This window comes from Cynocephalus volans, chromosome 2, assembly GCF_027409185.1.
Source record: "Cynocephalus volans isolate mCynVol1 chromosome 2, mCynVol1.pri, whole genome shotgun sequence".
NCBI classification, from domain to species: domain Eukaryota; kingdom Metazoa; phylum Chordata; class Mammalia; order Dermoptera; family Cynocephalidae; genus Cynocephalus; species Cynocephalus volans.
In genome coordinates, this window is record NC_084461.1 from 30,920,244 (window position 1) to 30,946,716 (window position 26,473).

The 26,473-nt window shown below is 38.2% G+C and overlaps 1 protein-coding gene across 2 annotated transcripts in view; it reads right to left on the bottom strand.

The window, feature by feature from the left end:
* Nucleotides 1-26,473, bottom strand: part of ADAMTS12 (ADAM metallopeptidase with thrombospondin type 1 motif 12) — a 339,684-nt gene that overhangs the window by 90,875 nt on the left and 222,336 nt on the right. For both annotated transcript variants that reach the window (XM_063087212.1, XM_063087211.1), the window contains exons 8-12: nucleotides 16,954-17,097; nucleotides 16,240-16,384; nucleotides 13,044-13,136; nucleotides 11,445-11,590; nucleotides 5,345-5,514 (exon numbers count right to left, since the gene is read on the bottom strand). In XM_063087212.1, the coding sequence (XP_062943282.1) occupies nucleotides 5,345-5,514; nucleotides 11,445-11,590; nucleotides 13,044-13,136; nucleotides 16,240-16,384; nucleotides 16,954-17,097 (698 nt within the window). The remainder of the gene's footprint in view (nucleotides 1-5,344; nucleotides 5,515-11,444; nucleotides 11,591-13,043; nucleotides 13,137-16,239; nucleotides 16,385-16,953; nucleotides 17,098-26,473) is intronic.

Here is a 26,473-nt window from a genome sequence, read left to right on the forward strand (position 1 = left end):
TGGTATTCTTTTACTTTCCAATATGGTAATATTATTAAAATCCCCCCCAATATATTACAATATATTAATTAAACATAAGAAGTCATTAAAATAAATATACTCTACAATAACCACAGAAAGTTATGAAAACCAGAATAAAAATAATTTTTAAAAATGAATTAAACCTATGTCACTGAGGTTTTAGATTAGTCTAAGTATAGTAATAAGTTTTCTATTTTCTGTATATTTTTAAGTTCTGTCTTTCTGTTAAGATGTTTAAGAACTGGGGCACTAAACTCTGAAATTGCAACTTAAATTGTTTAAGAAATGTAATGATTACTTTGTCATCGGTGTTTAAACGTTTAGAAAACTCCGGTTTTCTAAGGGCAAGAATATAAGGTTAATGAACTGAACATTAATGGTAATACAAAGGGGTATTGGGGCTCCCGCCAGAGCTCCTTGGTCATAAAATAATCTGTTCTTAAAAATGTGTGCACCATCTTGGGTAAAATTCAAAATTCAGTGCATTGCTCTTTAGGTAATTTACCCGTTGTTTGTCTTAGTGGTTAATGTTTAGGCTGCAGAGTCAGGCGGGGGCTAACTCTTGGTTCTATCACATCGTCTGGGTTTGGGCCAGTTACTTAGGTTCTCTAAGCTTATTAGCTCATCTGTAAAAATTGGGTCAAAAACTCAGCTTCCCTGGAAGGATTTTCTTGCAGAGATAAAACTAGGACAATACATGCAAAGTGCTGAGGGAGGTGCCCAGAACAGAGCAGTTGCTGAAGAAGTGTAATGTGAGCGTCAGGAAATACTGCTGTCCCTTGCCTTACATGCGCAGGAGTTTATTTCTTTCTCACGTCGTGAGAAGTCCAGAGGTCATTTAAGGCTATCTTCCCTTTCAGCTGCCTCAGCACGGGGCTTTCACCTTCCTGACCTCAGCCGCATTCAGGCAGCAGGAAGGCGAGTGGCAGATGGCAGGGAGCGGAGGGCCACGTGGCAGCACCCAGACTCTCCCAGAAGCCTCACCCAGCGAGTGAGGCTTTATCTCTTTGGTCAGAACCGGGTTTACAGGGAGTACAGGTTGGTGAATCTTTCAGTTTTCCCTCTTTTATTGAAAAGGCTTGGGATGTCTGCAAACATCATCATCATTATTACATTATTATTCCACCATTTCCCTTCTTGAAGCCACAGATTCCTAATTAGTGAAATGGGAGGCCTGGCTAGAAGTCTCCTAGTGCTCCCTACACTTACATTACTCTCTTCAACGGCTGTTTGTATGCAAACCCCGAGTATTCTTACACTAGGGTGCTACCCAGGTGTCCCCAGCTGTTGGGACTTATTCCTCCAGCTCCCAGGACTGTTGCTGGCATTAGCCCTCAGTTGTTGGCCTTGACAAAGGGAGCTTCCATGTCCGAGGATACACACCCCTTCCTGCAGCAGATGACATCCAGTGACAGGGCCATGTGGATGGAAAATGAAGTCCTGGCTCCCCCAACCCAAATGCGGCAACTTTGAAGGTCCATTCCAGCTTCAGAGCTCCCCGCGGTGCAGGCCGACTCCTTAGCTGAGACTGCGCGGCAACCCACTTCTCCATGTTCAGTCCTCCTTTCTTCCCTTTCCTTCCATAGCAGTTGAACTTGCTGCAGGGCAGGCTCTGTCTCAGAGTGTGTTCCAGGGTACCCAATCTACAACAATTCCATAGAGATGGTGCTGAAGATCCTATCCTATGAGGTCTCTTGATAAGCAGATTGGTCTGACCTTATTTCAGACCCTCCACATTTGCTATATGTTCGAAAAATTCACTAGCATTAGTAGGATGTAAATATTTAGAAGTAACAATGAAATAATTAGTCTAAAGGAAGGCTATGTGTTCCAAGAAAGAAAAAGGTCTAAAATGGAAAACACATTCCGGGAAAGTGATGGTGTCAAGATCAAGCTGTGATCATTGCTTTCCTTCCCAGTAGAAGATGCAAGAAATAAACACGTTTCTATTCACGTAGGCTAAGGAAATCTCGGGAGTCCACATATATCAGTGCCTGAGTCAAACAGACCTGTACTTCAATTATTTTGAAGTTCCACTATTTATAATCCTGTAACCTAGAATAAGTTACATGTTCTTGGAGACTTAGTTTCCTTATCTCTAAAGGACAGGGAAGGGAACAAGTGAGATAATGCAGAGTCGAATGCCTGGTATAGATACTGGCTCAGAAAACGTAGCAAACACTTGCAGCTCATCACATTGGTACCTACGTAAATGTGATCAAGTGGAGTTTGGATAAATTGTTTTTGGCCAGGGATGCTGCAAAGAAAATGCTTATACTGGACAGTAGGTTGATCTAGATTAGTAGTTTTCAAACCTTTTAAGCATAAGAATCATTTTTTTCAAACAAAAAGAAATAAAGCAGATAAAAATCAGGATTTCATTAAGCATAAGTTTTGTAAGTTCAAGTGTGTAACAGCTAAAAATAAGTCCATGGGCTCTATAGAAACTATTAAGATGAAGAGAAAATGTTGAAATCAGGTTTAAGGACAGCACTTACAGACATATGTCATCTACAGCTTTTTTTTTTTTTTTTCTTCTCTGTGGGTTTTTTGGTTGCACGGTATTGAAAAATCCTGACTCATACAGACAAAATGATATGTCTGTAAGTGCCATCCATAAGCAAATAATAACAGTTTAGATCAACTCAATCCTCAGTCTCAGAATATTCTCAATTCTCTTGAGTTGGCAGGAGACTTTAACTCTAAGTTCTGTAGTTAATGCACATTGATGGTTTTTAATGTTAACACCTTATATACAATACTTTTTAATGTAAGCATTATTCCTTATTGTACTTTCTAAAACAGTTTAAAAAACTTTATTTTTGAAAACTAAGATTAGAATCAAGCATTTTTTGGATCCCTGGGATTCCAGGCAGCAGAGTTTTAAAATTAAGATTTGGTGGAGTTTCTATGATCATTACAAATGTTTGAATTTATGATTCTTCTGTCATTGGCTACTTAGCATTTCTAGCAAAGGCCACTTACCAGGTGAGTAACACTGTCCACTGAGTGGACAGGAAACTTAGCTGTACATTAATTTTCTCCTCTGGTGATTTCTAAGGAAAGCTTGGGAGGGTGTAAAGAGCTTGATAACTTGGCACAAAGTAAGTGCTCCCTCCACACATCTTTGTTGATATGAATGACCTACTTGTTGCCACCAGAAGCACCTGCTAACTAAGCAAAGAGCAACTCTGTAGGATAGAGTTTGATGGGGAAAAAAAACAGAATGCTTGTCAAGGTCCTATCTACTCAGATTAGTAGGTGAGTCACTGTGTCCAAATAATAGCACAGGAGACTGTAAGGAAACCACTGGGATAGAGGAAGGATGCCTATAGCATGCAGGGAGCTCCACAGGTGGTAAATTTAATCCCAGTTACAGATGCAAACTGATCACTCCAAAGTGAGTGAAATTTATGTCTACTCTTATAACTCATGTCTTTAGTATTTACTGCTATGCTGGGTAAAAGTAGGTGCATAATAAATGCGTGTAAAAAAAAATGAAAAGCAAAGCTAAATCAAATATTTTTATTCCAAATCCAGATACTTGAGTCATTAGACTTAAGTACACATAACTCCCACCCTACATCTGGGAGGGGAACCCCAAATTAGGCACCTGTCATACCACCAGGGCAGCTATGCTCTCTTAGTCCTGGAAGGCTGCCCATTCAGGGTCCACGCGACCACTGACCCAAATAGTTTCAACGAAATAGAGAATGTCCAGAACACAGGTATAGATGATACTGACTGGATGAACCTTTCATCACTAGTTATTTTTGGAGTCCATGTGAGCATATACATGAGTTTTCCTGCATTCAAATGCCTGGCTCAGGGAGCTAATTTATACCATAACCAAATGACTCACTTCCCTAGAGTATGAATGACGCCAAACAATTGGTGGCAAGTTGCAGATGTTGCCCTTGACAACGAATAGCCATCAGGGTGTTTTGGAGACCCAAAGTGGGCAAAGCATTATAGAGTCTTTCTTTCAAAATGTATTGCTTATGTCATTGTTCTAACAGCCCAAATATGTGATTCTCACGTCTATGATTCAGTGTGTCCTATCACACTGGAATTTCAGGAACTTAAAAATCATGAGAAATTTGATTAGCTATTTTTTTACTATGTTGCCTCAAATCTCCTTAGCTCAGGGAAATAGTTTCTATTTTATTCTCCATTCAAATGACAACAAATAAATTGTTTTTATGTTAATCTATAGCTAATGGTCATTGCTACTTTTTCATTTTCAGGAATGAAATGAAAAGCCTTTACTAAGGCTGCAGTTTTGTTCTCCAAGTCTGCTATGTCCCCATCCCCTGATGTGCATCCTTTAGATGTTTGATTTCACTTTTCATCCTTCTCTTATTGTCTGGTACGCATGAAAATGTTGATTTCTGGCCCAGAGCTGGTGCTCATTCATTTCTGAAGGTGTTCCTGTTGTCCTGCCTTTCCTAGTGCTTTTCTCCTTCCACTTGCAATGCCTGTTTTGAATGCCTCGCCTTTTCCTACTTCAGTAGAGGACTACTCATGCTTAAGAATCATCAGCTGCTTCCTTGGAAGCCTTCTTTGATATTACTCCAAACCCACAATGACCTTCTGTCCTGAATTTCTGCCAGAATCACAGTTCCACATGTCCCTCAACAAACAATCAGTTACCAAATCTCTACAGGCTCCGTTCATTGCTCAGCTGCCCCTCAGCTGATTTCAAGTGAGTCACCATGTTTGATAAACTGTTCTTAATCTCCCACAGAGCTCAGCACAGAGTTGGACATATTCCGCCTTCAGCGTTCACTGATGAATTTAACCAGGTCAATGTTTCCATCTTCTATTACAGATGCTCCTTAACTTACAATGGGGTTACATCTCTATAAACCCATCATAAGTTAAAAATACCCTAAGTTAAAAATGCATTTAATACATTTGACTTACCAAACATCATAGCTTAGCCTAGCCTACCTTAAACATGCTCAGAACACTTAAACATTTGCTTACAGTTGGGCAAAATCATCTAACACAAAGCCTATTTTATAATAAAGTGTTGAATATTTCACATAATTTATTGAATACTGTACTGAAAGTAAAAAACAGAATGGTTGTATGGGTACTCAAAGTACCGTTTCTACTGAATGCTTATAGCTTTGCACTATCATAAAGTCAAAAAATTGTAAGCTGAATCATTGTAAGTCAGGGACCACCTGTATAAAACTCCTGATGATACAATTCTCTCTGTTGAACTTTGCAGGGCATTATAGAAACCCTGACATACATATGCTTCCTGAGAATGGCTGTGGCCCTGGACCTGAGATACACTGTTACAGTTCCTCACCTGGATTAAAAACTGGAAACCAGTGGTAGAATTCATTCTTGTAGGGAACAGTGTCAAATTCACTGCACTGCATCTGCCGAAATGTTGGTGCATCTGGGCGACAGGGGTGGACGTTACACAAGCGATAGCGTTTTCTTTCTCCAGTGCAGTATTTACCTCCAAACTTTGGTCTACAAATCAAACAGACATGCTGTTCTTTTAGTTTCCTTAAAGGTCAACATATTCATTTAAAAATCCCCTCACATCTGGCCATGCCTGTTCCTTGCCAAACCATGTCTCTCTATGCCCTCAAAATTCACCTTTTAAATAAATTCCTCCAATTTTACACATTTTTTTTTTTGCCCACCAACATTTCAGTGCTAAGTGTGTAGTTGACTGTTTTGAAATATTCTGTATATCTTTTCCATGTGTACCTCCTCCATGCAACATATATGCTGAAAAGGAATACATCATTTTTCTTCCAAATCTGCTCCTTCTCTGATTCCTAATTTAGCAAGTTAAAAGTGGTCAGCTTCCAGAATCATCTATCTGTCCCCTTTTTCCTTATTCACTCATGGTACAAATCACTGTCTGGCTAATTTTTCAGATTACCTTAATTATTTTAGTTTCCTGTTTAAAAACCTCTAATGGTGCTCAGTGGTCCTGTCAGCCTCTTGATCTTGGCGTTCAAGGCCCTCATGATCCTGCCTTAACTCATCTTAACAATTTACTTCCCACACCCCCCTTCATTTGCACAGTTCTCCAGTGGTACAAGCTGCCTGATTTACTATTTCTTTTCTGTGCCTTTGGATAGATTTCTGCCGTCTTAAGTCTCCATACTGCCATTGCTTTAAGGACCAAATAAATGCTGCCCTCCATCATGAATGCTTCCTGGATTCCCATCAAAAGTAATTTCTCTCCTCTTAAATGACACTTCATGTAACAACTGTATGCACTTCCTAAACTTCTCATTTCCAAAGATAGCTCTTTGATGACTCACTCTAAGCTAGTACTTTGAGTATAGAAGGTTCTTAATAAACATTCAAGGAGTGAATTAATCTTATCTTAGAATAATCATTCTCAACCTTTTATTTCCCTTGTTATACACTTGAGGGCATAATGACCTCCCCACAAGGATCAATGGATCTCTCAAAAGGGAAGAGGGAAGTATAGAGAACTGCTCACAGAGAAGTGGAGGAAGGAATTGTGCATCCTTCAAGAATGCTCCCAGGAGAGTCACGTATACCATCTTGCCTCCACATCACTGCGTTTGCATCACGGACTGATTTCAGCTCTATCTTTTAGTGGTTAGATGACTCTGAACAAGTTGTCTAATTTCTCTAAGCCTCAGTTTTCTTCACTTGTGAAATGAGCATACTTGGTTTTATCTCACAAGTTGTGAATACTGAATGAGACAATGTAAAGGTTTAGTAGAGAAGCTAACACAGAGTAAGAGCTCAATAGATAATAGCATTTGGGGGGTTATTGTGAATAATAATCATCAAGTATTTATATAGTACCATGCACTCAACACTGTGTCCAGAGGAGAGGAGAGTATAAAGGAAGGTAAACACATGCCCTGTGCATCCTAGAAGTTTGCCATCTTTTTGAGGAGGAAAAAAACCTATATGAGAAATGAGGGAAAATTTAAGATAGCAATTACGTATCCCTAACTGTAAGTACCATGAGAGTTTAGAGAAGGGAAAGAGCCATGAAAGCAAGGCTGGTTGGAAAAGATTCGTGGAAGAGGTGGTCCTGGAGAATGGTCTTAAAGGACGGATGGGAAGAGGCTTCTCAGGGCAGGCAGAAGGCATGCCAACTGAACAGCCCAGATGAAATTATATTCTAGAGGCACAGAAAACTAGAGCATTGCCAAAGTGCCCAGCCCATAGTGGCAGAGCCAGGATTTGAACCCTAATCTGTCTTAATCCATAGCCCAAGCTCTTATCCACTGTTATGATGCCTGATCATGCAGCCCTGAGAAACAGGGACCTCAAATCCTGTCAGTCTAGTACAGTTCTGGTTGTCATAGTAGTTCTTGTGTGGTTCTGCTATACTTTGCTCTCCTTGAATATCCATGAGATTTTCTATACCTCCCTCTGCAGGTTTCTTAATGTAGCTCGATCAGGCTTCTGTTCCTCGTCCATAAAAGAGCTTTTATCAAGGCAGTTCACTTAGTAGGCTCTTCATTTGTTGACTCCATTAGGAGGTACTAAGAATTGTCCTTGATATTTGTTAGGTAGGTTTTCTATTCACAATGAAGATGTAACACTATGTAATTTGGCATCTCTCTAATTCACTTCCATCCAACAAATACTGACAGCAGCCTCTTATGAGCCAAGCCCAGCTGGGTTCTCACGAGACAGTTGAGCAACACCAGGGATACAATCTCAAGGTCAGCTGTCTCATACATTGACCTGAATCTGTGACCGGAATCACAAAACTGAATATATGACCATGTTTCATTGGCAATGTTCTTAATGCACATAAACAAACCAACTATGAACAGATGTATTCACTCACTGGAGGAGACTGTGACAAAGTGTGGAGATGGGAGTTCAGACCATCTTTCCCCTGAAGCTGAATTAGAGACATCCTTCAGGTCCCTTCTCTGATAACCACCCAGGATGGCTCTGACCATCCTCCCTAGAAGGTTACAAACTGGTGGTGGCTAGAGACACAGCACTGACAATAAGTCCCAGTGCAAGTTGCCTATATTTACTGATTTCTAAAATGAATATTGCATTTCTGATCAAATTGATCCAAACTGTAAAATCACAATTTGCTCTAAAAATAAAGTACACTATAAGAAACTCCTGGTATTGAATTTTTGAAGTCACAGAAACCCTGTATTTTAACAAAAACAATTTTTATCAAAGGGTGCAGGTATCCCTTCAACACGATGATTTCCATTCCCTTGGGCATATAACCAGCAGTGGGATTGCTGGATCTTGTGGCAGTTCTATCTGTAGTTGACTGAGCAACCTCCACACTGTTTTCCATAATGGCTGTGCTAATTTACAGCCCCACCAACAGTGCAGGAGGGTCCCCTTTCTCTGCATCCTCATCAGCATTTGTTATTCTCTGTCTTTTTAATAATGGCCAGTCTAAATGGGGTGAGATGATATCTCAATGTGGTTTTGATTTACATTTCTCTGATGCTGAGTGATGTTGATCACTCTTTCATGTGCCGTTTTGCTGTGCATCTTCCTTTGAGAATTGCCTATTCATTTCCTTTGCCCATTTTTTAATAAGCTTACTTATTTTTTTACTGTTAAGTTGTTTGAGTTCCTTGTATATTCTGGATATTAATCCCCTGTCAGATGTTGATAGAGTTTGGATGTGTTGTACCCCCAAAACTCATGTGGAAATTTGATCCCCAATGTGGCAGTATTAGAAACTGATTGAGTCATGGGGTAGATCCCTCATGAATGGATTAGTGCTCTCCCTAGGTCGAGGGAGCAATGAGTGAGTTCTCGCTCTATTAGTTCCCTAGAGCTGGTTGTTTAAAAGACCCTGGCACCTCCTCCTCTCTCTTGCTTCCTCTCACCATGTGATCTGCTTGTACCCACCAGCTGCCTGCCACTTTCTGCCATCAGTAGAAGCAGCCTAAGGCCTGTGCCAGAAGCAGCTGTCCCAGAATTGTAAGCCAAATAAACCTCTGTTCTTTATAAATTACCCAGTCTCAGGTATTTCTGTTATAGCAACAGAAATGGACTAATACAGAAGCATAATTTGCAAATATTTCCTCCCATTCTGTAGGTTGTCTTTTTTGCTCTGTTAATTCTTTCTTTTGCTGTGCAGAAGCTTTTTAGTTTGATATAACCTCATTTGTTTATTTTTTATTTTGTTGCCTGTGCTTTTGAGGTCTTATTTATAAAGTCTTTGCCCAGTTCTGCTTCCTGAAGTGTTTCCCCTATGTTTTATTTTAAGAGTTTTATACTTTCATGTCATATATTTCAGTCTTTATTCCATTTTGAGTTGATTTTGGTATACGGCAAGAGGTACTGGTCTAGTTTCATTCTTCTACATATGGATGTCCAGTTTTCCCAGCACCTTTTATTGAAGTGGCAGTCTTTTCCCCAATGTATATTCTTGTTGTCTTTGTCAAAAATAAGTTGGCTGTAAGTAAGTTGGTTGATTTCTAGTTCTCTATTCTGTTCCATTGTTCCAAGTGTCTGTTTTTATGCCAGTGCCATGCTGTTTTAGTTACTGTAGCTTTGTAGTATAATTTGAAACCAGGAAGTATTATGTCCCCAGCTGTATTTATTTTTTTTGCCCGGGATTTCTTTGGCTATTTGAGGTCTTTTGTTGTTCCATATGAATGTTAGGATTTTTTTTTCCTATTTTTGTGAAGAATACCCATGGTATTTTTGATGGGGATTGCATTCTGTAGATTGCAATCTATAGATTGCTTTGGGTAGCATGGACATTTTCAGAATGTTGATTCTTCCAATCCAGGAGCATGGAATGTTTTTCCATCTTTTTGTGTCCTCTTTGATTTCTTTCAGCAGGGATTTGTAGCTCTCATTGTAGAAATCTTTTATCTCCTTGGTTAAATTGATTACTAGGTATTTTATTTTTTTGGTGACTATTGTAAGTGAGCTTGCTTTCTTGTTTTCAAAACAACAGAGAATAGCAAATGTTGACAATGATGCAGAGAAAGGTGAACCTTCCTATACTGTTGATGGGACTTTAAATTAGTACAGCCATTATGGAAAACAGTATGAAGTTTCCTCAGACAACTACAGATAGAACTGCCACACAATCTATCAATCCCACTGCTGGGTATATACCCAGAAGAATGGAAATCATCATGTCGAAGGGATACCTGCACTCTCATGTTTATTGAAGCTCTATTTACAATAGCCAAGAGTTGGAACCAACCCAAATGTCCATCAATGGATGGCTGGATAAGGAAAATGTGGTATATATGCACAATGGAATACTACTCTGCTGTAGAACAGAATGACATTCTGCCATTTGCGGCAACATGGATGAACTTAGAGAAAATTATGTTAAGTGAAATAAGCCCAGCACAGAAAGAGAAATACCACATGTCCTCACTCATAAGTGGGAGTTAAAAAATAAACAAAAAAAGAAAGAAATACACAATCTCAATAACTCATTGAACTTTCAGAAGGAAGGAAAGGAACTGAGGCCACCAGAGGTAGGAAATAGGGAGGAGGAAGGAGGATTAGCAGGAAATTGGTAAACAGCCACAAAAAATTATTACATTGTGTAGTGTTGAACATACTAATTATCCTGAGTTGAGCATCACATATTGCACACAGACCTCTGTCAATCAATCACTTTTATTGCTTGCCTTTTAAAAATGTGACTCTTACTCTTCAAAGCAGATGAACATATGTTTTCCACTTAAAGAAGGAATCACATATACGCTTTTAAAAAATTACTTGGGAACCAGTGTATCAAGAAATAATAAAATTAAGAATTTAATGCATATTTAGAAAAAAGCAAATTTAATCGTAATTCATATGTAATATCATCATACAAAATAACATATTAAATGTAAGCGATTTGATTAAAAAATTAAAAGCCACTAAGAAATAACTTCTACAGAATCTTTAACAGGCTACTATAGAATTCTAGGGTTTACACAATCCTTATCTAAAATATTAAAAATAATTGTTTTCAAAAAAATGAACCTAGCTATTTTACTAGTTACCTAGGGGAAGAAAAATATTTTTGTAAGACTGTACATTCATTATGATTGAAAGCAAGCTATAATCTTGTCAGCAAAATTGGGTATAACTAATGTCTTACTGATAGAGTGGATTTATCTAGAAGGATTTAATTGTATAATCTCCTAGAGGCTCTCACATAGATTGCATATTTAAAAGAAATTTTCTTATTTTCCCAAGTGTTGAAATTGGCTGATTTATCCAAGTTTCAGTAAGAATTCAGTGCTATGCCAAAGCAAAATAAAACAAAACAGAACAACTTTATTTTTCACCCTCTGTGAATCTCCTGGCTCCTTTTTGTCTTTGGGAACGCATTTAACTTCCCTCGGGAGGTTTGGGGTCACTGAGGTCATGCTATCCACACCTGGTCTCCCAGAGCTTGTGGAAGGAGGGAGAATATATTTGACTGGACTTACTCAGGGTTGTTGCAGAGCCTCTCCGCACTCTGGGCTCCGGCCCCACAGGTCCTGGAACAATGGGACCAGGGTGACCAGCGGCCCCAGCCTCCAGGGATGCTCTCTGGTTTCTTGCCCACTGTGATGCACTTGCCAGCCATGCACCACTGGAAAGGAAGAGGCAGGAGATGCATAAGTCAGAAGGTTCCCATAGCAACCTGAGCCAAGAACCCTAGATGCCTAAATCCAATTCTCTCTGAGCCAGCAGACCTCCTAGAGTCACGCATCAGATGTCAAACAGGATGGGCTCATAAAAAGTTTCCCCCAAGAGTCTTGGTTTTAGAATCAGAGACTTTCAGAAATGGAAGGGAACTTCATGGTGCCTAGTTACAGCCAATGCAGGAGTGTTACTCAAATTGTGGTCAGCAAATTGCATACCAGAATGTAAATCCACATACCACTTCCTTCATCGAGAAAGTCTTGCCATGAAAAGCACGTCAGCTCAGGATGCTTGATAACAGTTGTTTAGTAACATAGTTTGCTTACTTTCTGGTACAAGCTCCTTATCTTGTTGCAGCCCATAACTGTTCATAGACTGGCACAGTGAGCAGCACTTCTCTATAGCCTCGGTGGCTATAAAGAAGTATTTAATGCCTGCGACAGAGAACTCACCCTCCTGCAAAAAGTCCACTTCACCATCCCAAAACACTAGTTGTTAGGAAGTTCCTTTTTATATCAAGAAAAAATTCTGCTTTCCTGTAACACTATGCATTTTTTTTTGCAGTTCTGGTCTTTCAAGTGACTCAGAAAAAAATCGACTCTTTCTCTCTTCAAGTGATACTTCCACAACTGTCAGTGTAGGAGGATAAACATACAAAAATGAAAACAAAAGGAAATGCAGCTTGGTTGTTTACTGAAGGATTTGGGTATATTTGATCTATTGGTCCCTTTTTATCCTCAGTTTTTTCTGGTTCCTGTGTATTTTGACCAGGGTCATGCCATGCTCAAGCTGCATAAAGATACCCACTAAATGGCTAAGCCCTAGGCCCACAACAAACCCAACTGGTTTAGTTGAGTGGCACACATAACCCTTTTCTCAGGCAGTCTGGAGAATTTCTCATATCTCCAAGTTCTTGGGTATCTGACTTTTCTGTTTAGTAAAGTGGGCAGAACTTCAAGAAATGCAGTCATGTCAGATGATGAGAAGGAAGATAAAAAGTGGCCTAGATCCCATATTTTGGAAAGAAGCGTCCACTGGCTTGTCCTTTCCAATCTTCAATATAGAGGGAAAAAAGTCAAAATGAAGGCTATAATAGGCTCAGCAGATGTTTTTGGCACAAACCCCACAGAAGGAACTCCATCAGGGAAAGATGGGACAGATGTTTTGCAAGTGAAGTGTGCAACTGGGCTTCAGCCCTCTCTCCCTCACTGCTTGTTCCCGGGGGAGTCTCGCAAGGCGTACTGGAGGCGGAATCCTTCCATCTGGCTGGTCTGACTGTGTGGCCTCCATTCACTGCTCCTCACCCAAAGAGAGCTGCCCTGCCAGGCCTTCTCCCCCGTTCTTCCCAAGAACTCTAAGCCCTCCACCTCCCACCGTCCTTCCTCAGCCTGACACATCACCTTCTTCTCACCACATTGTGTCCCATCTGCAGCAGCGTCCAGCTTAGAGCGACAAAAGCCTTTCACTGAGCACCACAGGGTCTGGCAAACATTCTGCAAAATGAATGTGAGATTGCACTTTTCTGTATTTTCAAACTTGCACAAAAGCACTTCTACAGTTATGGTAAAATATATGAGGGTACATCAAAAAGTTCACAGAAAAATGGAATTAAAAGATAATATGAATCTTTCCATGAACTTTTTGAAGACCTCTGGTGTGTACTCACCCACACACTCACAATAAATGTCATTGTCATTATCGAATAAGAATGATGGAAAGTAATCTTAGAGGTCTCAGTTCAAACTTAATTTGGACGTTGTCATCATTTATAAACAGGGATCTATCTGTAGGTCACACTAGGCAATATGGAAATGAGAGATAAAACCCGTTTTCTAAGAGCTGTGACTGTAATTTCTCTATGTGTGTTGCAATATCCAGCACTCATTGCCCTTGGGCAGGGTAACTGGTGACATTACCCACCAAAGGCAAATTCAAACTGTGCCTGGAAGGCAATCTGATTTCAAACAGTGGGGCAATTATATCTTGCACCTGCTCGCTAAAGGAAACAGAAACTATTCCACACAGAAATTCTCAACTTATTTACTTATTACCCAAAGCAGTCAGCTTGCTTCAGCTGCTAGGCAGTGAACTGTATATTCCCTCTTATTTCTACCCCTGTGGGAACAAGGGAAGGTTGACAGGATTCTTTTTTTTGTTTTTTATTAAGGTAATGTAATTTAGCTGTTTTTATTTTTTATTTGCTTATTTATCTATTTATTATTTTAATTTAGCAATATACAATGTAGTTGATTTTTGTGTCCCTTTACCAATTCCTCCTTTTCCCCACTCCCTCCCCAGGATTCTTATATGTCATCTGAAATGCCCAGCTGCTTTCATCTATCTTTTAGTCTTTTTTCCTACATACCCATCTCCCATCATTCTATCCACTCATTGCTTTTTAATCATAAGATTTCATACTTTAAACAATTTTAGAAAATTATTAGTCTTTATCTCTCTAAATTTTGCCTCTTCATTCTCTCCTTTTGGAACCCATAATTGCTGTTGATGAACCTTCCTATTTCCAACTTTACCTTCATATTTTATAGCTCTCAATTTTCTTATATATGAAACTTGAGGAACTTTCCTCCTCTATCACACAAGTCTGAGAAATACTTAAGTGAGATGGCAAGTAATTTTCTTAGCTCTAAATTCCACTTGATTGATTTCCTCTTCAGCTGTGTCACGTCTGGTGTATAATCCATTCACTGAATTTTTACATCAATGACCACACTTTTCATTTCTAGAAGTTGGATCCGTTCTTCTTCATATCTACCTTATCACTTAAACACTATTGTTCTTTCTTTTCTCATCTACAATCCTTCTTTTAGGTATTTATTTTATTATTCATACCTAAAATTCGATTATCAAAAGTTCTTGAGGGTTTATTGTCTCTCCTCACTGAGCTGAAGATAGATAGTTCTAAAATTTAAATTGGAGGCTGAATTGTGAACTCATTTGAAGGGTTGCTTTATCTACAGGAGCTTTGTACATCCTTGCTTGAGTGGGAGGAAGCAGGGGAGTTTCATCTTTATTCCTAGGCATCCACGGTATTACCAGGCCATGTGTTATTAATATTTTTTTGGCATGGAGTTACTCAAACTATATAGGGTAGAAATTTGAACTCTAAGTCAGCATGAGTCTGGCCTATAGTAAAGAATTTTCAAGTGAGAGTTATACAACAGCATTGCCCTCCCCTATGTCCCCAGAAACCAGGCTGAGATAAAAGATGCTTCTCTGCCATTTTCCCTTGGCTGATGGTGGATTTTTTTCTACTCCACCTTTCCATGGAGGCATAGTTCTTTGAAAATCCCAGCTTCAAGTAGGGGTCTTGGTTCTAAGTCCTGGCCCAGCTCAAAGTGAACATGTTTCATTGTTCCCATTCAGATGTTAAAACCCGGGCCCTTTGTTATCTCTACATAAGCCTCCATATCCATTCATGAGTATCATCCCCTCTTTTAGTTTTTGTTTTTTCTCTTCCTGAGGATTTCTTTTACTTTTGTGTAAGTTCATTATACATTTTTAAAGGATGATATGCGGGGTGGGAAGTGCACAGAAACTCTACTATTTTTGCAATTTCTTTGGAAATTAAACTATTTCAAAATTAAAGTTATAATAAAGACAATGATGTTATATTTTCTGCTGTTTTAGGTTTTCTTAATATCAAAATCATTAGGTTATCTTGGCTGCAATTTAAAGAGATCTGAAGGCTTCATTCAGCTATCTATTATGTGCCATGCACTGCTGAGTATCAGCAATAAAAATTTCCTCAAAGAGCTCACAATACAGCAGGGGAGAGTAAACAAGAAGCTATAATATACTCTAAAGAAGTCTTTGCCAAAGAAAGTGCGTAACAGGACACAAAGTGATATTTAAGCTGAGACTCAGTGATAAGTAGGGGAAACAATACAGAGGAAAGAGAGTTGTGCAAAGTTCTGGAGGTTCTGGAGAATCCAGCCCTTTCAGGGAATGGAGTAGACTCATGGTTAAATTTGTGTTTTTAAAAATAACTCAAGCAACAATTTGCATGGAAGAGAAACTAGGTAGGAGGTAATTACCACAGCAAGGAGAGATGATGAGAGACTGAAACAGGCTGGTAGTAGTGGTAATGAAGAAGACAGGACAGAGAAACAGACTATTTAGAAGGTATAATGTCAAGGTTAATCATTTGGATGTTAAAAATAAAGGAGAAGGATGAATGGGGAATGAATCTTTTTCCTACATTGGGATCTACTGATATTTGTCAACTGGATGGGAAATTCAGGAAAGGAAAAAATTTTAGAGATTAAGTTGGTTGCTATAGAGTCCATAGGTGTGAAGTACTGTAAATCCTGAAAATCACTATAGAACTTTCTCAACCACTACCCAGTTGCAAAGGAATGCAGGCTCCATAGAATTCCAAAAAGGCAGGGTCAAGGAATGTAATGACCCCAACACTAATCCTTCTGCTTTACAGACATCTTGCCATAAATGTAAAGGTTTCATTTCTGTGTCTATGTCTTCAGATATCCAAATATTTCTCTGGCTTTTCCTTCAGCATGCCGGAGATCTAAAGCCCTGCTTATACCCACCAGAGGCACCAAAACGTCCAGTACTTACTTCTACTTCTTGGCAGAAGGTAGCATTGGGGCCATACTGTAGCTGGCATTGGTGGTGAACATCATAGATCACTCCGGGGGCAATCACCTTGGACTTCAAGCCTTTCTTTTTAGGTATGTCATCAAGACAGAACCCCCAGCCTCGGCTGAAAACAAGTTAATAGAAATGAGAGCAATTGCTTATGATTCCCTTCTTCAGTCTTTCATTCAACAGAAACCTCTATCTCTCTAGTTTACTCTTTGTCCTTCAAGATAACTTTATTTTTTACAAGGCAGAGAACCCAAGGGGTAGAGTCCATAAAGGGAAATGCAAATCATATCCCACACCATAAGTTAGGAAATACAAGCAGTGGTAAAATTAGAAAATCATCATCTTACTCTCACTGGAGTTTGGATGATCACTTCTGACTTATCCTGGTTGTTCCTGCCAGTCCCCAAGGACTTAATTTACAATCAGATCATAACACTTTGGAGCAGGAGCAATCAGGGAGGTGACAGGATGTTCACTTGGCTGTGGCTGGAGGGCAGAGCCCATCTAGATCTCAGGGTCAGAGAGCAGAAGTGAAATCTACTCCTTCTGATGCCACCCTGATCCTGTGGCCTGTGGGATGGAACTGAGCCTTTTCCAGGCATCCAGTCCCCTATGTAAAACTCAATATGACTTCCACTTTAAAGAGACCAAAGGAAGGCTGTCATGAGATGCACTGTCACTTACTCCAAGAAGCGGGTGATATACTCCTTGCTGCACTTGGACCATGTCAGCGGGGTGGGGTCGTACTGGAGCTGGTGGGACATGATGTAGGGATGCCTGCCCACAGGTTCACAGTCATTTTCTTTCCCGTCATGCTGGATGCCAAAGCTGGCAGGGAAGCACAAAGCATGAGAACAGCAAGCAGACAGGCATTGAACAGGGAGAAAAATCATAGTTTCTCCAAGGTGACAATAAACCCATAGAGAGCCACTTTTGTACAGGAGGCAGCTGTTTACAAAGTGAGACTTTGAAGTTGGAGGGGATAACTAATTTTGACTAAAAAGCACAGGGAACATTGTAGGCATGGCTTTGCTTCAAATACTCAACTGTGGGAGCCATGTGGCTAACTCAAAAACGTATGTTTGGCAGAAATCTAAGAGCTCTTAGTCTGGCTTTCTGAGTCTGGAGTCAGGAGGGCCAATCCTGCCCCAAGAGATCTGCTTTGCCCTGCTGTAGCAACCATTGCACAAAAGAACAAAACCTTCCTTCTCTCCTTTCATCATAATTTAAGAGAGAGCATGAAAGGGGAAGCCTGTGGGAGACTTTGTCAAAGGTAACAAGCTTTGAGGGATGGATTTCTTTCTACTATTGCTACAGGAGTCCTCCAATAGCTGACACATTAGGGAGACCTGCTTACTGGTTATGAGCAGGGTTTTTTAAGACAGATGATCTGGTTTTGAATTCCAGCTCTGTTATTTAATGGCCTGTGAGTTACTCAAACTTGCCTCGTTTTTCTCTTTTAGAAAATGGGGTAGTCATCACAGTACTAGGATGAAGTATGAATGGAATAAAGTCTGAAAACCACTTAGCCAGGTGCTTGGCACATAATAAGGGCTTCCTAAATGAGAGAAAATTTTAATTGTTGTTTTATCATTGTTTAACTTATCTTCCTTTATTACAGATGATAAAGCTTATACTTTGAGATTTGTCAAAGGTCACATAGCTCATTTATGGCAAAACTAGGTCTGAGTTTCAGATCTTTGTGCTTCTAACTCAGTGCTCTTGTCGGTCGGCCCCCTGGCGTCCCACCACCAGGACTGACCAGGTGAAGCAGCCTTGACCATCACCATGGCAAGGGGATGCCTGGGAAAGAAACTGACTCAAAAGTGTTTGTTTAGAAGCTGCATCCTCAGGATCACCCAAAGATACCTTCTGAGATTCCCACAAGAACTCTCTCCACTGTTGTCTGTGTATTAGACACTTACAACTTGGAGATGTGGGCTCACACCTCCAAATCTGAACAGAGGAAGGAATGGCTTTTTACTCTTCATAGAGAAATTCAACCCCTCTGGCCAGGAAGCTTACATCCAACTATAATGAAATCTCCCGACCAGCATTAGCAACTCTTGCAGAGAATGATCTTTGGGGGATTTAGAGATTTTCTTGTATTTTTGTCCATTATGGTATTAGCAACTTACTTAAAAACTCTGATCACATTCCACATAAACACAAAACTCATAAAGGAGTCAGAGAATTAATCTAAAAAGCTCTTACCACCAACCCACAAAGAATGTGATTCAATGAAGCTTCCTTCTGAGCAGGGCTTCCTCAGGCTGTTGAAAATTCATTCCTACCCAGCTCATGAAGTATGCCATAGTTCAATAGTTAGTAAAAATCCCAACTGCAAGCAAGGTTCTAAACACCTGCATGAATAATGGTCTTTTTAGCACAGAAAATTCCAGTACACCAAGCCATGTGCCTGGGTCCTGTACACTGGGTGGTTTCAAACCTATACAAAATACATCAGTTCCCTACAAGCTCATTTTATTCTATCTAAATTTTTTAACTCACTAAAGCATTTTCCACGCCAGCATTATCACCCACTGGGTACTCATCTTATGAGAGAAAAGCAGTGCCACTAAACAAATGTCCCCCCAGTCTTTGTCTACCATCTCCAAATGGGTAGAGCAATACAGTCATGTGGGTTAATGAATAGTGAGGGATGAGGAAAGCACAGGGGGCCATAGGGATGAAAGGCCTGTTTCCAGGAAGCTGCTTTCCAACATATGGGGTGGAACCTGAACAGTAGTTTGGAGTAGGGAGTCCTAAATGGTCTGAAACAAGTTACTGGCTTGTTGGATTCATTTCCTTGCTTTACTTCATCTTCATTGTTTCAGTTCCTTTAAGGTGAGTTGCCAAATTATAGACATAAAATAGCAAGTTTGGTAATTGCTTGGGTTTCGGTGTATCACTTGGTGGAATATATCCCTCTCTTCCCTTTTATTACTCATTTTATGGTGTGGTAGAACCAGCAGATCAAGAACCATGAAAGGGTGAATATGAATTTTTCTAACTCATTCAGGAAATACCAATTTTGCATATACAACAAGTAAAGCTCTGTAAATGAAATACACCACAATCCAGAAAGGGGAGGATAGTTAGTGCATAATGCTTGCTGTGGGCTGAATATCCCCTCAAAACCCAGTGAAGCTTGATCACCATTGTCACAGTGCTAAGAGAGTAGGAAATCAGATTATGGTAGTGTTAAAAGGTGGGGCTTTTGAGAGGGAATTGAAGTGGTGAGAGTGGGCATCCTTGTCTTGTTCTTGTTCTTAGAGGAAAAGCTTTCAATTTTTCACTGTTCAGGATGGTGTTAGCTTTGGGTTTGTCATATACAACTTTTATTGTGTTGAGATACTTTCCTTCTGTACCTAATTTGTTGAGAACTTTGTATCGTGAAGACATTGAATTTTATCAAATGCTTTTTCTGTGTCTATTGAGATGATCATACAGCTTTGGTCTTTCATTTTGTGGATGTGCTGTATCACATTTATTGATTTGCATATGTTGAACTATCCTTGTATTCCTGGGATGAATCCCACTTGATCACGGTGTACCATCTTTTGGTGTGCCAATACTTTGTTGAGAATTTTTGCATCTATGTGCATCAATGATATTGTCCTGTAGTTTTCTTTTTTTGTTATGTCTGTATGTGATTTTGGTATCAGAGTGTTACTGACCTCATAGAATAAGTTTGGGAGAATACCCTCAGTTTCAATTTTTTGGAATAGTTTGAGAATAATTAGTATTAAATTTTCTTTAAAAGTTTGGCAGAATTCAGAAGTGAAGCCATCTAGTCCTGGGCTTTTCTTTCTTGGGAAAATGCTGATTACTGATTCTATCTCATTGCTCATTTTTCTCTGTTCAGGTTCTCTATTTCTTCTTGGTTCAGTCTTGGTAGTTTATATGTGCCCAGAAATTTATCCACCCTCTAGATTTTCATATTTGTTGGCATATAGTTGCTCATAATAGTCTCTAAAGATTCTTTGTATTTCTGTGGAGTTAGTTGTAATGTCTCGTTTTTCATTTCTGACTTTTGATATTTGGGTCTTCTCTTTTCTTTTCTTGGTTAGTCTAGCTACTGGCCTGTCAATTTTATCTTCTAAAAAACAATTTTTCTTTCATCAATCTTTTGTATCTTTTTTTAGTCCCTACTTCATTTAATTCTACTCTAATCTTTATAATTTCTTTCCATCTACTAACTTTGGGATTTGATAGTTCTTGCTTTTCTAGTTCCTTGAGTTGTAACATTAGGCTGTTTATTTGGGATCTTTCAACTTTTTTGATGCAATGAGCACTTATTGCACCAAACTTCTTTCTTAGTGCCACTTTTGCAGTATCCCATAGGTTTTGGTATGTTGTGCTTGTATTTTCATTTGTTTCAAGGAATTTCTAGACAGATCAATTAGGCAGCAGAAGGGAACAAAGAGTATCCAGATTGGAAAAGAGTATGTCAAATGGTCTCTTTTTGCAGATGGCATGATCTTATATATAGAAAAGCCTAAAGACTTCACCAAAAAACTTTTAAAATTGATAAACAAATGCAGTAAAGTTTCAGGATATAAAATCAATGTACAAAAGTCAGTAGAGCTTCTACACACCAACAAATAAGCAGAAAAAGAAATCAAGAAAGCAATCCCAATTACAATAGTTACCAAAAAATATAAAATAAGATAAAATAAAATAAAATACCTAAGAATAAATCTAACCAAGGAGGTGAAAGATCTCTACAATGAAAACTACAAAACACTGATGAAAAAAATTAAACAGGGCACACACAAAAAATGGAAAGGCATATCATGCTCATGGACTGGTAGGATTAACATTGTGAAAATGTCCATACTACCTAAAGTGATCTACAGATTGAATGCAATCCCTATCAAAATACCAATGTCATTCTTCATAGAAATAGAAAAAGCAATCCTAATATTCATATGAAACAACAAATGACCTCAAAGAGTCAAAGAAATCCTGAGCAAAAAGAGTAAAACAGGAGACATTACGCTACCTGACTTCAAATTGTACTACAAAACTATAGTAACACAAATACCATGATACTGACATAAAAACAATGGACCAGTGGAACAGAATAGAAAACCCAGAAACAAGCCCATGTACTTACAGCCAACTGATTTTTGACAAAGATACTAAAAACATACATTAGGGAAAGGACAACTCTTCAATAAGTGGTGCTGGGAAAACTGAATATCCATGTGTAGAAGAATAAAATTAGACCCCTATCTCTTACCATGTAGAAAAATCAACTCAAAATGGATTAAATACCTTAATGTAAGAACTGAAATTATAAAACTTCCAGTAGAAAACACAGAGGAAATGCTCTAGGATATAGGACTAGGCAAGGATTTTATGAGTAAGACCTCAAAAGCATAGGCAGCAAAAGCAATAATAAACAAATGAGATTTGATTAAACTAAAAAGCTTCTGCACAGCAAAGGAAACAACCAAAAGAGTGAAGAGACAACATGCACAATGGTAGAAAATATTTGCAAACTATGCATCTGACAAAGGGGATAATATCCAGAATACAGAAGGAACTCAAACAACTCAATAGTAAAAATATATATATAATCCAATTAAAAAATGAGCAAGAGAGCCAAGTAGACATTTCTCAGAAGAAGACATACAAATGGCTAAGAGGTGTATGAAAAAATGCTCAACATCACTAATCATCAGGGAAGTGCAAACCCAAACCACATTGAGATATCACCTCAACCTAGTTAGACTGGCTATTATGAAAAAGACAAAATAACAAACACTGGTAAGGATGCAGAGAAAGAGGAACCCTCCTATGCTGTTGGTGGGACTGTAAATCAGTACAGCCATTATGGAGGTTTCTCTACTACAGATAGATCTACCATTTGACCAAGCAATCCTACTGCTGGGTATATACCCAAAGGAATAGAAATCATCGTGTTGATGGGATAACTGCATTCCCATGTTTATCAAAGCTCTAATTCATAATAGCCAAGATATGGAACCAACCTAAATGTCCATTGACAGATGACTGGATAAAGAAATTGTGGTACATATATGCAATGGAACACTACTCAGCCAGAAAAAGAGTGAAATTCTGCCATTTGTAGCAACATGGATGACCTTGGATAAAATATGTTAAGTGAAATAACCCAGGCACAGAAAGAGAATTACTGCTTGTTCTCACTCATATGTGGAAGCTAAAAAAGAGAACAAAACAAAATAAATAATTAAGTAAATAATAAATTGGACTGTTAAATGGACAGGGAAGAACTGTGGTTACCAGAGGCAAGGGAGGGATGGTGAGAGGCTGGTTAATGGACACAAAACTACTGCTAGATAGGAAAAATAAGTCCTATAAGTATACAGTTGACCCAGGGATCTACAATTAACAATGATTTACCGCATGTTACCAAACAACTGGAAGAGAGGTCAAATGTACACACCACAAAGAAATGATTGGGTTTTACAAGGATGCAGGTAATTGCTAATTACTCTGAAAGGATCATCACACGTATACAAGTATTGAGACATAACTGTGTACCCCATAAATATGTACGATCAATAAATTTCAATAATTTTTTTTAAAAAGAGGTGATTGAATTGTGAGGACTATGCCCTCATCATGGGTTGGTCCATTCATGGATTGACAGGTCAATGGTTTAGTGGGTTGTCAAGGGAGTGACACTCGTGGCTTCTTAAGGAGAGCAAATGAGCACATACAAGAGCTCTTGCTATTCTCACCATGTGATATCCTGGTCGCCAAAGGACTCTGTATAGAGTTCCTGGCACAGAAGAAGGCCCTAACCAGATGTGCACCCTAGACTTCTCCGCCTCCAAAATTGTAACTAATACATTTTGTTTTCTTATAAATCACCCAGTTCAGGTATTCTGGTATAAGCAACAGAAAATGAACTAATACAATGACATTTAAGTGTTCATATATATTGAGATATTTTCCTTACTTAAAAGGAAAAAACTTAGGTCCTTTTTTGGCAGCTCACTTAGGGGCCTAACACAGGTGGTATGGACCTCAGATACGGATGACTGATATAATCTAGGGCCCTCACAAATGAATTTTTAAGTTTTCTCTCAAAATAGAAGTGAAATTATTCGCTTAGGCTGTAGCACAAGTTAGTTAACTAATTTCTCTTTTGCATCATACACAATCATTGATGAAACAAACACATTTCCAAGAAACAATGGGTATCTTTGTTATTAGACTATAAAGAGTGTCTTCTTGGAATACTGATTTGTCATATTTTCCTCCTTCTGGGCTGCCCCAGGCCACTTCATCGATCTGTTCAAGGTTTCCTGGTTTGGTCCACGGCTAATTAGAACTACACAGCTAAAGAAGGATCTAAATACCTCAGAAGCATCTTTTGCTGTGAGCAAAAGCTTTTCGGGAAGCTCCTGAAGTTTTCTGTCCTTTGATTCTGTGTCTTACTAAAGCATTTTTTACTGTCCCTCAAAATCAAGCATATATGTCTTCTTCCAAATTGTTCTTACTTAGTAACTCTAAGCCTTTGTTGTTATTTCCATTTAAGAGGTACTGTTTTATTTAGATCATCTCTACATAGCCCAAAATGCTGTTTTTTAAAAAAGTCAAGTCTTTCATTTTATTTTATTTTTTAAAGGATACGCACATTTATTTGTTCAAATATCAAATACATAAACAGAGTAACAGATGAATAACAAAATACTCTATAGAAAGTAGGGCTTCAAATTTTCACAAAAACTGGAGATATGAAACTTATTAAAATCTACATATTTCATTTTATAATCTCTACAATAATTTGAGATGGTTCTCTAAATTCTCCCAAAAGCATGTATGTATCAAATCAGTTTCAACAGAGGAAGATGAATAAATCTTTCACAAGCAAATTAATTTCTAAGCAAATCAATGTCTACTTAATAAAAAGAACATAAATATCTAAGTTTAGCAACACACGTTGCATAAAAAATCAATAAAACAAAATATAAACACAAGGGCATTTCAAAAAGTTCACAGAAAAATAGAACTGAAAGATAATGAAAATCTTTCCATGAAGGTTTTTTTTTGTTTAAATTTCTCCTCTTTTTTTTTATATAAAGACTACCATCATAAGAAAATGTCTTCTGACCACAATAACAGAAGGAAATTTAGAAAAGTCACAAATGTGTAGAAATTAGACAACACTCTCCTAAATAAACAGTAGGTGAAAAAAAAAATCACAGGGAAATTAGAGAATATTTGAGATAAAGATAAAAGCACAACATATCAAAATTTATAGGATGTGGGGCTTGTGCAGTGCTTAGAGGAAAATTATACTTGTAAACACTTATTTTAAAAATAAGAAAAATCTCAAATCAGTAAACTTCTACTTTAAGAAAGTAGAAAAAGTAGAGCTAACTAAACCAAAAGCAAATATAAGTAGGAAATAACAAAGATTACAACAGAAATCTATGAAATAGAGAATTTAAAAACAATAGAGAAAATCAACAAAATCAAAAGTTGATTCTTCACAAAGATCAACAAAATTTGCAAACCTTTATCTAGACTGACCAAGAAAAAAAGAGAAAAGACCAAAATTACCAAAATCAGAAATAAAGTGGGGGCATTATTACATTGTTACTATAGCTTTTTGTGGTGGTAAGATTTAGTTTCTTTCTCTTGTTTGCATTTTTGTTCTACCAGTGGCTTTTGTTCTTTCTTGTGTATTCATGGTAGTGATTATCATTTTTCAGATTCCAGATTCAGCACTTCCTTGAGGATTTCTTGTAGGGCTGGCCATGTGCTGGTGAACTACTGCAGATTTTGTCCAGAAAATATGCTCCTTTTCCCTCATTCTGAAGGATTGCCTTGCTGAATATGGTACTGTTGGCTGTAAGTTTTTTATTTTTAGTATTTTGAATGTATCATTACATTTTTTTCTGACCTGTAGAGTTTCTGTTGAGAAGTCTGCTGTTAGTCTATTAAGGGCTCCATTATAGGTGATTTTATGCTTTTCTATTGCTTCTTTTAAGATTTTTTTTCTTTGTCTTTGAGATTTGTGAGTTTAACTATAATGTGTTTTGGAGAGGATCTTTTTGGGTTGAATCCATTTGGGGATCTTTGAGCCTTCTGGATTTGAAGGTGAATGTATCTCCCTATATCTGGGAAGTTTTCCATTATTATTTCATTGAATAGGTTTTCCATGCCTTTTCCTTCCTCCCCCACTTCTGGAACACCCATGATTTGAATGTTTCTGCACTTAAGATTGTCTTCTACCTCTCTTAGATTTTCTTCATTTTTAAAAATTCTTTTTTGTATATCTTCTTGCCTCAGTTTTGGCAGCTTGTATGCATCCAGAAATTTATCCATTTCCTCCAGATTTTCAAATTTGTTGGCATATAGATGTTTTAGTAGTCTCTAATGATTCCTTGTATTTCTGAGGTATCAGTTTTAATATCATCTTTTTTGTTTCTAATTTTTGTTATTTGGGTCTTCTCTCTTCTTTTCTTAGTCTTGCTAAAGGTTTGTCAATTTTATTAATCTTTTCAAAGAATGAACTTTTTGTTTCATTGATCTTTTGTAGTGTTTTTTGTGTTTCTATTTCATTTAGTTCTGCTCTGATCTTAATTATTTCTTTCTGTCTACTAACTTTAGGTTTGGATTGTTCTTATTTTTCTAGATCTTCAGAAGGCTCCCAACAAAGGAAAGCCCAGGATCAGATGGGTTCACTGCAGAGTTCTACCAAGTCTTCAAAGAGGAACTGATACCAATTCTCTACAAACTGTTTCAAAAGATTGAAACAGAGGCCATTCTCCCAAACTCATGAGGTAAACATCATCCCGATACCAAACAAGACAAAGATGCATCAAAAATAGAAAACTACAGGCCAGTATCCTTGATAAATATAGATGCAAAAATCCTCAATAAAATACTAGCTAACAGAATACAGCAACACTACCAGAAAATTATACACCATGATCAAGTGGGATTCATCACAGGGATGCAAGGTTGGCTCAACATATGCAAATCAATAAATGTGATATACCACATCAATAAAAGCAGAGACAAAAACCACATGATCATCTCTATTGATGCTGAAAAAGCATTTGACAAAATTCAACATCTTTTCATGATAAAGACTCTCTACAAGTTAGGCATAGATGGCAAGTATCTCAACATAATTAAAGCCATATATGATAAACCCACTGCCAATATCATCCTGAATGCGGAAAAGCTT